At 40.9% G+C, this 9,888-nt stretch overlaps 1 protein-coding gene across 1 annotated transcript in view; it reads left to right on the plus strand.

Annotated features, from left to right (window-relative positions):
* Positions 1–9,470, plus strand: part of LOC149285413 (voltage-dependent calcium channel subunit alpha-2/delta-2-like) — a 134,401-nt gene extending 124,931 nt beyond the window's left edge. The window contains exons 25-40 of the mRNA XM_089495355.1: positions 1,590–1,650; positions 1,978–2,075; positions 2,168–2,258; positions 2,530–2,592; positions 3,234–3,337; positions 3,590–3,688; positions 4,373–4,467; positions 5,377–5,424; positions 5,817–5,888; positions 6,633–6,785; positions 7,031–7,083; positions 7,418–7,473; positions 7,973–8,096; positions 8,198–8,307; positions 8,981–9,063; positions 9,342–9,470. Of these exons, the coding sequence (XP_089351481.1) occupies positions 1,590–1,650; positions 1,978–2,075; positions 2,168–2,258; positions 2,530–2,592; positions 3,234–3,337; positions 3,590–3,688; positions 4,373–4,467; positions 5,377–5,424; positions 5,817–5,888; positions 6,633–6,785; positions 7,031–7,083; positions 7,418–7,473; positions 7,973–8,096; positions 8,198–8,307; positions 8,981–9,063; positions 9,342–9,470 (1,439 nt within the window). The remainder of the gene's footprint in view (positions 1–1,589; positions 1,651–1,977; positions 2,076–2,167; positions 2,259–2,529; positions 2,593–3,233; positions 3,338–3,589; positions 3,689–4,372; positions 4,468–5,376; positions 5,425–5,816; positions 5,889–6,632; positions 6,786–7,030; positions 7,084–7,417; positions 7,474–7,972; positions 8,097–8,197; positions 8,308–8,980; positions 9,064–9,341) is intronic.
* Positions 9,471–9,888: the final 418 nt, after the last annotated feature.

The following is a 9,888-nucleotide window of genomic DNA, read 5'->3' on the forward strand; positions in this document are numbered from 1 at the left end:
TGCCAAGTTGTTTCTATGTTCGTTAATGAGTATTGGATTCCCAAGATTATCAGTACAGTAGTGTGCTCAACCTCTCAGTAATCCCCCACAATGCACTGTGCCTCCTGTCCGGGGGGCTGGAGTGTGCTTGGACTGTTTTGCTGGGACTCCCCAGTCTGGCTGTGCAGGTGCCTGAACACCGTACTTTTTGTTAACCCTGAATGGTCCATTTGAGTCTTTCCACATGAAGCAGAGCATGCTTGTCCTGAAGGGTTCCACTAAGATCTCTTGGGATCTGTTTGTCTACAACCGAAAAAGTGAGAGCACGTGTTATTTCTGAAAGGAAGCACCAAACACTCACATACACAACAGCTACATCTTGAAGTTATATCTGACCATGAGGACATTACACAGATACGCATTTTTAATTGTTGTGTATATATATTCCATATTAATGCATGTCCTTGTTAATTCTGTCTTTTAATACACATAAAACAAATATAAAGTTTACACACACAAAACCATAAAGCCTCCTATTCTCAAAGGACCACGTGGAAGTGTGTTTGTGAAATTAAACACTACATTAAACTACCACATGCAGTATGAAGAGGCAGGATCGGAAATGATTGACCACCAGCCCATATTTCATAGTCACATCATTTTACAGCACTTATTTCTGGGGTCTAAACCAAAAACAACCAACATTATACCCCAATGCCTTCATTATACTATATAACCTCTTGATAGGATTCTTACTCATACTGACATTGCTTGGCCACACTGACACTGACTCAATTACACTGACCACTCTCATCCACACTAACTCAAACGCATTGACCACTGCAGCACTGAAAGGGTTAAGTAAGAGGACTCACCATGGAATAATCTGATACACATAAGGCTATCTACAAGAATCCATTCTAGTTTTGAAACCATCTGATAATTCGGAGATAAAAGGAAGAAGGATTCTACATTTTGTCCCGACTAGAATTATTATTTTTCTTGCCTGCTCACCTGTCGCTGACACAGTTCTCTTTATTATGTCTGGGCTTCAGATGGGGATAAGGAGCCCTGTAACATCGTGCGCTCTTCCCATTAATATGTCTGCAGGTGACAGGATTTGTCAACCCATGGAGTTCTAAACTGATCACAATATGGACCAGGGAACCAGGCTATGGCAGAGTCTGACATTAGGTCACAGCTGGCATGTAGGACTATAGTGCTGTGCTGTTCATTAATTGAAAATGAGTTAAAAAGGGTGGGCTGGAAACATTGAGCATTCCAAGGGATGACATCAACAAAACATGACATGGGGAAAAGACACATTGAGACCTCTTCCTGCTTTACCCCATATAGGCCTACTGAGAACTTTTCTTACATTACCCCTTATAGCACACTGAGACTCCTTCCTATCATAAAGCATACAAGCACACTGAGACCCCCTTCTAGAGTACCACCAGGTATACCCTTTAACTACACCCAAACACAGCCAGCATAGCCTTCACATATAACCTTAGTACCCACACACCCAAGAGGTGACTCCCTCTTCTGTACTCTTAACGCTAACAACTCACTCTCGCTTGCTAAATAACTATTTTTCTCTGTTACAGATTTTGAGTCTTTGATGCCCAACCACTTTGAGTCTGATGGTCGGGTTTTCCTTGCCCCAAGGTAATGTGAACTTGCTAGGTTAAGTCAGGGTCTCTTTTCTTTCCCTGTTCCCATTCTCAACATTCCTTAATTCCTATCACTTATGATTATTAAAAGATTGTTAAATGATCCAAATCATTCCAATTTCTCTTAGACCCCAATGAAACCTAGTCTAGTTATGACCATCTCCTGATTTGGTATAAGCAGCCGTTTAAAACCCTAATTTAGTCGTCCGTCTTCGCCTCTAAATCTAAAGGCATGTGGTCTTTGTCTCAACTCAGTGTCTTTACCTTCCAGCTTCCATTGCCCTCACATCAAGTAGCTCTGACACCTGTTGTTGCTTCACAGGAAGTACTGTCGGGACCTGGAACAATCTGAGAACAACACAGAGTTCCTACTGAATTTCATCTCACTGATGGAGAAAGTGACACCAGACTCTAAGCTGTGTGAGTTTTTTTGGAGCGTTGTTATGGAGGGTATTGGTGAGGGGGCAAATGATGTTGGTACCTAACAGTGTCAATTGTCTTACTTCTTGCAGGTGACAGTTTTCTTTTACACAACCTTATTTTGGACACTGGGATCACCCGTGATCTGGCAGACCGTGCATGGAAAGACAAAGACTTACTAACGTGAGATAAAGCCATTAGTCCTTAAACATAAAGTAAGAAATACAAGTGAAATATATATCCTACATCAAATGCCATGAGAGATGCAAATGGAAAAACTCAAGTCTGGTGGACACAAACCTCATAAACAGCAATACGCAATAAAACCCCAGGAATCACACATATGAAACACACAGTCCACATATCAGAGGGTCCGACCCCATGAACACAAGTAGCAAAGGCATTTCTCAATATTTTGTCATGATCTGCATCACTCTTTCCCTACTTTTTACAGGCACGGCCTTCTTGCTGTCTTCGCTGCCACGGATGGAGGGATTACCAGAGTGTTCCCCAACAAGTAGGTTTAATGGCGATGCGTCTACTGACATGGTGAATGTTACCTCACAATAGCCACTCCGGCCCCTTAATTGCCTTGAAGGCCATATACTCTTTGTTAGTGTGACCTGGAAGAAATATTCTCCTTTTTCTATGAAACAGATCATATGTATTCTTGTTCTTCCTAAAGATGTTTCTTGATTCCATGCATATGGGGATTTTTTATTCAGCATTATAGATAGGCTTTCCGCTTTAGCACAAGTTTCCAAAATTCTAAGAATGCTCCAAATCTCTGCACCGTGAAGTTTGTTTACATCAACAAAACTGATATACCACAAGTTAAAATAATGTTCAGGTTTCCAGATCTATCATTACAATGAATGAACAGTTATTCATATCCTTTTTTTTTTGATCATTCATGTTTTACTTTGTCAACAATTGATCTTCCTCCAACACTCCTGATAGGAGGCTTTCTGGAGAACCCTACACATAATGTATTTCTTTACTGGTGATATATAATATTTTTCACTCGCTTGTGCAAAAAATAGGTCCAAGCTGTCCTTTTAATTTCACGTACAATACAATTACTGAATATCTTCTCCCCTATGGTTGAAACGCCTCCTTAACTTATGCACACTTACTGAGCTTCTTTTTGACATACAGAGCCGCTGACGATTGGATGGAGGACATGGAGCCACACAACTCCACTTACTACCGACGCAGCCTGGACAATAAGGGCTACATCTTCCGAGCACCCTATAGGGAATGTAAGTAGCGCTTAACAGGAGTGTAGTTTGATGACCTTATAGTGTACATTTACAGGCAGCAGGGAAAATGGGAATGTAAATTTGATTTTCATGTTACCCCTTAAATAGTGCAGATGGATCAGAGCACAATTATTCATCTACATGTTTAAAGGGGAGATGATACTAAATTTGTTTGGTGCATCATATACTCTGTTCCCAATGGACTCTCTCCTGTGGCACATAAACCCTCACTGTGCCCCTCTTACCCAACAGCTGGATATCACCCTACAGAGCTTGAGAACAACACGGTTGGAATCCTGGTGAGCACCGCCGTGGAGATTGAGATAGAAGGCAAGAGGCTGAAACCAGCAGGTAACCCAAGGAGCTTGAGAAGGGAATGAGTATTGAATATGAATGCAGTGAAAGGGGATGCAGTGTTAAAAATTTGACTCCATGGAATTGAGCAGGGTCTATGAGTTATGCACAAAGTGTGACAGGGTCACCCGTGTTGGATGACTTGGTGAACAAGGGACATGCTGGACATGGGGATCCAGTCCAGCTGAATTGCCAGATATAGCAGCTTAGAACACATAGCATATGAAAAGTAGACCATTCTTGTCCATCATGCATTTGCCAAAATAAAGACTTTTTCCTCACTCCACATAAATAAGCACACAAGGAATCCAGTCTATAAATCACCAAAATCATATCTACCGGTATATTGCCCCTTAAGCCACAAAAAAACCTGGTGCTTCTTGCTCAATACAAATCACAGCAGCCCAAAGGACAATAGCCCTCTAAATAGAATAAGTTGAAAAGGCAAATAGTTATTTGGGGTAAAAACAGGGGACTGACACTATCTTCTAGGAACTGTTTACGTTGTCCATGCTCTTTGCACAGCCCATTGGCAGCAGTGTTCCTAATCAAGTACCAATAATAACCAATTTTCAATGTAAAAATTCAAAATTTGTCTGTTGGCTGTAGAATTGAGAATCACATACATTGTTCTTTCATTATCCCTCATACATATATATTTTTTGTGCCATCTCTTTCTAGTTGTTGGAGTGAAGTTAGACCTTGAATCGTGGGTAGAAAAATTCAAAGTCCTGGCAAGTAACCAGTCCGTGAACAACCCACAAGGACCACGTAAGGTCAGTCGTCTTTTTTTTTGTATGGTCCTGTAGACCCATACAATTGCTAATGGTTACTTTCTGGCACAACAGTGGAATTATTTGTTCTCCATCATAAAAAATAAAAACTCTTTGTAAGTTACCTGTGAACGGTGGGTTGTGATTCCATTCAGTATTATTATTTCAGTATCTGAGAACGTGTCAGAGGTTTTAAAGTCTTAGCCAGTGGTTCCCAACGCAGTCATCAAGGCGAACTTCCATTCCAGTAGGGAGATTCAAAAAACCCGGACCATCGGCGTGCCATGAGGATTAGGTTGGGAACCACCGATCTAAGCATTTCTCCTGAGGTTTCAAAAGATGCCTTTGGCATAACCTTGAAGCCTCATCACTGGCCAACAGAAAAAAAGATCTTGTCAAAATATGCAAACTCGCAATTTTACAAAATGCCATTAATGAACTAATACTGAGTTGTGTCAGCATATGCAAATATTTAAGAGATGAAATTCATCACAGTGCCACCTTGCAAATCCTCTGCTAGCCTGTTCTGTAATAAATACAGACAATGAGTCGGTAACTAATTCCACCGCTCACCAAACACATGTACTACGCCTAGTACTGCCTCGCTGCTGAATTATAATAGCCTGAACTCAACTTTGATTTCCGAGCTGCCACGTTTCTGATTAATTTCTGTTTTGCATGTAAATAATAAGGCTGATGTCCTCTCTGAGCAAACATTATTTTAGTTTGTACAGCGAGGTGACGCCATACATTTTAAAATTGAAGTTCATTCCGTGCTTCATATTAATGTGTATACCTTACGCAGCTGGAGTGTTAATTTATGACCTCGAGCTTTATGATGAAGTAATTGCTTTCAGGCACTTATTATATGTTCCATTTCTTTTTATTTATACGCTTACTGTCCCCTTATAGTGCAGCCCCACTGCTAGCTGTGAGATGGACTGTGATGTCAACAACGAGGTAATATCAGTCGCTAATTTCCAAAATGATCTCACTACTTCATATATATAATCGCCCCAGTCTCTTCCATTGTGCTCCATCCTCCTCAAAATCACCTTCATTGCCGTGGCACAGACCCTCTCATTCTCATCATTCTATATTTTATCCTTCTGTGCCACCAGAAATAAATTGCTTAACCAAGGCAATTAATCTTTTATTATAACCCCAAATAAAAAAATTCCTTAAGCTTCACTACCTTAATATTAAAATGTCCCTGTATATATCTACACCGGTATAGATTTCCCTAATCTGTCTTATATACGGTATTTACTTGCCATTACGTAGGACTCCTCAGGTTTTGCAAAGATAACTCCAGCATATATAAGGATAATTAAATGTATATCTGCTCCCAGGACCTACTGTGTGTGCTGATCGATGATGGAGGATTCCTCGTCATGTCCAACCAACAGGACCACTGGAGCCAGGTGATAATACGCAGATATTTTACATGCTGCGTTTCTGGTGTTTTGGGGAATGGGGGTCTGTTCCAGCTGTGTAACGGTTCTACATATTTCAGACTTACCTGTAACAGGTTGTTAAAAGTGTCTCCAATATACATTCCCCTCTGTGATCAAATAGGTATTTGTCTATCCCTGCACCCACATAAACATGTATAGTTTGTAGTCACCCTGTGTGTAGAGTAAATAACTCCATTTGTATTTTTCACTTTAGAAGACTTTCAAAGACAAAATGTGAAATATATGTACATTATTACAGTAATACAATAGTAACTTGCCCGCTACATCTTAGCTTACAATGTCTGTTGTAACACGTGGGAGCGGCCTAACAAGAAGCAGTCAAATCCATATGGCCTAGTTTATGGTAGCCCAAAAGTACATTTGATACATAGACATTTCAACAATGCTACTGACCACTCAAGCTCAAATCCACTGAGGTGCCTAATGGACAAAAGAGCCCCTGAAGAACAGTTTCTTGGATCACCCTAATACCCGCTGGCAGTGAATGTGTGTTGAATAAAATGTGGTTTCCCATTTTAAGGGAGGACGTTATCTCTACAGTTTCCCTCCAAAACCACATTTTTCCTTGTCACACTATGTGAACCGTCATCTTTTTCCCTGATCCTTTAGCTTTCTTCTTTCCTTTGCCGTTCCCACATACAGATGTCTGTCCTCCAATTTCTTTACCTGCTCGTCTGTTGTCTTGTTCAGGTGGGGAAGTTCTTCAGTGAAGTTGACCCTAACCTCATGTCTGCTCTGTATAATAATTCCTTCTTCGCACGAAAAGAGTCCTACGATTATCAGTCTGTTTGTGCACCTAAAACTGAAAGCAACAAGGGAGCAGCCCCTCGTGGCATCTTTGTGGTGAGTTTATTATACACAAGATACTCTTTCCTTCTAATAAAAAAAAGTATAGCTCAGTTGACCGTTTATGCCCAATTGGAAGTCAATGGGTCAGGTTAATATAATGGTCCTTTCTCCAAAACCGGGTAGCATTAACATAGAGAGATGGATTTCCTGCTATAAATGATGTTGTAGATGGTTGAGTAGTTTTAAAAAGTTTTATTTTTATTGGTAAAGTTCTTGCTAATATATTTCTCCATTCTCAGCCAACCGTTGCAGATATTCTGAATCTGGCCTGGCTATCTTCAGCAGCAGCCTGGTGAGATCAATATGTGTGCATGTCAACAAGCATGTGTGATGGTATCTACATGTTATTGCTCTTTCTTTATGGCTTAGATTCTTCAAAGTAATTGCTTTTTTTCTATTTGAGAGAGTGAAAGTTACTCTTTCACCAAGGATGGTTTACAAGTTTAGTAAAATGCATTGCTCAGCTATGGGTAACGGCAAATGCCCACATTAGGTATGAACCACAGGTTCCATGATCTTCTGACACGAGAACACAAGCCTGTAGCAATCTGGCAGATGCTGAATTACATTATTAGCATTCAAAACAGCCTTTCTATTGCTCTTATGCACTTTCTTTGCCTCTGAAGGTCTTTGTTCCAGCATCTCCTCTTGAGTTTCACCTACGGCAGCTGGATGCAGGCAGGTAAGAAACACTTTTGACATAGGAAAGATAGTAAGAGAGATAGTAGATAGGAACGTGGTTGCATGGCAGGAGTCCACACTTAGTGTGGTGACTGTACCTGGAAACGCACCCAAAAAGCACATGTCTGACAGCAATGGGAAGTTTATTGGAACAAAAGGAGATAAAACCAGGTTTTGTCAATGCCGACCTACATTACTGTATACAGCACTGGATTTTATGCTCAAGGGACTTCCTCTTTAAGGATATCTTAATAGTAAGAGCATCAGGATTTCGCTATTAGTGGCAGCTTTAATTGGAATAACAACTGTAATGTCATTAAAAAACTGCCATTTGAAACTGGTTTTAGTCTGTGTCACCTCAAAACCAGTACACTCTTCCATGAAAATTATGATACATTTTAAGGTACATTAAACATGAACTTTTATACCATTATGGAGCCCCCCCTCCTTACAGCAGGAATGTTCCTTAGAATGATCTCCTCCATAATGTTTCATTGTAGATGATGTCACAGCGGAGAACATGGAGCCCAGAGAAGCTAGCTGCATCATGAAGCAGACACAGTATTATTTCAGCACCATCAACTCCACGTACTCTGCCGTCATTGACTGCGGGCCTTGCTCTCGGTCAGTAGTGGTCTGGAAGCTTTGTATGAAAAGTATTTGCAAAGTTCAGTTCATGGGGCTTGTGTCTTCCCCGTGTATTTACCACTTCTCTTATATTGCAGGTATTTTCACGCTCAGAGAATCTCAAACACCAATCTGCTCTTTGTGGTGGCTGAAAAGATGCTCTGCAGTCAGTGCGATTCCATGAAGCTGGACCAAGCAGAGACGCGATGTATCCTCTAACCAGTAACCGAGAACACAGGATAGCTTAGGCGTCTATGTTGAGTAAAGGCTGAATGAGTGTTTTTACGGGTTAGACGGGTGGCACTACCTTATTATACTAAAACGTTTAGATGGTGATACATTTTAGTGGACCAATTCAAGGCCGGATAAGATGTTGGGTAATGTAAGCTTTCAGTGCTATTTTAAAAAAAATTTCACAATGGTAAATTGTATAAATTATTTGCTTTTTTTTTCACAATGGTAAATTGTATATATTATTAGCTCTTATTTAATGGCCATATTAAAGCATACTTGATCATAATCCTATAAACACAAGGCTAAAAGTAAAAGTCACTAACATTTATACTTTTGCACTAATATAGAGGAGAACTTCATAATGTGAACCTACCAAGTCTGCCAACAAAAAGGTTCTATTTCTCGCTATTCGATTTAATAGAAACAATGGGATATCAAAGAAGAGCACTCGCTTTGACTGATGATGAATATTTCCAAACCCACTCTGTTTGATCTGTGGTTAGCTCCACATGTCTAACTCCTAACTACGGGGATGTATTTGTTGGGTTAGTGACCACTGATAGGCTGTAGGTTGTAATCATCAAAGGAAATTTTGGGATTTAGTGATGTCCAGCGTACGTTCTAAATGCTCCTTAACCATTAGCCAGCTGAAGGACCTGAACAGTGTGAGCTGGTGCAGATGCCTCGTTATCGCAAAGGTCCTCATGTCTGCTTTGATTACAACGTCATGGTAAATGGTGACAGATTATGCAACTTGGCTCAGATAAGCTTCAGAGGGGAGATATAACCTTAGAAGCGAGGAGATGAAGCCTTATTGGAGTTTATCACAAACAACAAAGAAAACTTCAAGTTTTTGGTTGTTTTTAAATATAGCTGTAGATTTTTCTTACACGCTGGGCACACCAGCCTTGCACACTCCATATTTAGTTTGAAATCGCCTTGGAAAGTCTAGGCCTCCATGTCTACTCTCATGTGTCTAATATTACTGATTTCTCTTTCTCCCGTCAGGAGGATACGTCAGACTGTGGCAGAGGCAACCTCTTCCGGCCGTCGTGGCTCTTGTTGGCGCTACTTCAAGTGTTGCTTCTGTGTGTCATCCCCAGCTTTTCCAATTCCACCTCCAATCGGGGCCTCTAGACCTGCCCTAATCCCCTCCCACCTTCCTGAGGCCACTTCTTGTTGCCTGATGTGGTTACCATGACAACCAGGCAAGCGCCTCTTCCGTGCGTTGGGCTGAGTTACCACGACAACCACCACTTATTTTGGATGATTTTACCGTGACAACAAGGAGACCTTTCAATGCCACATATAGCTACCATGTCAATCAGGACAACTACATCGAGGATAGTGGGAGTAATTACCATGGCAATGAGATGAACTTCCTGTTCTCTAGCCATGGTAACAAAGGCAATTCTGAGAACTTCCTGTTAATTGTCTGTCTCCATGGTACCTGTGCATTGCCCTGAAATTCTGTGTGGTAACACCTGGTCTCCAAGGTGGGGTCAAAGAACTCACTGTGACCCTTTGCTATCTTACCTAAAATATGTAGGGGGAC

Source organism: Sceloporus occidentalis, unplaced genomic scaffold (genome assembly GCF_023333645.1).
Source record: "Sceloporus occidentalis isolate IW3139 unplaced genomic scaffold, rSceOcc1.0.p SCAF_79, whole genome shotgun sequence".
NCBI classification, from domain to species: Eukaryota; Metazoa; Chordata; class Lepidosauria; order Squamata; family Phrynosomatidae; genus Sceloporus; species Sceloporus occidentalis.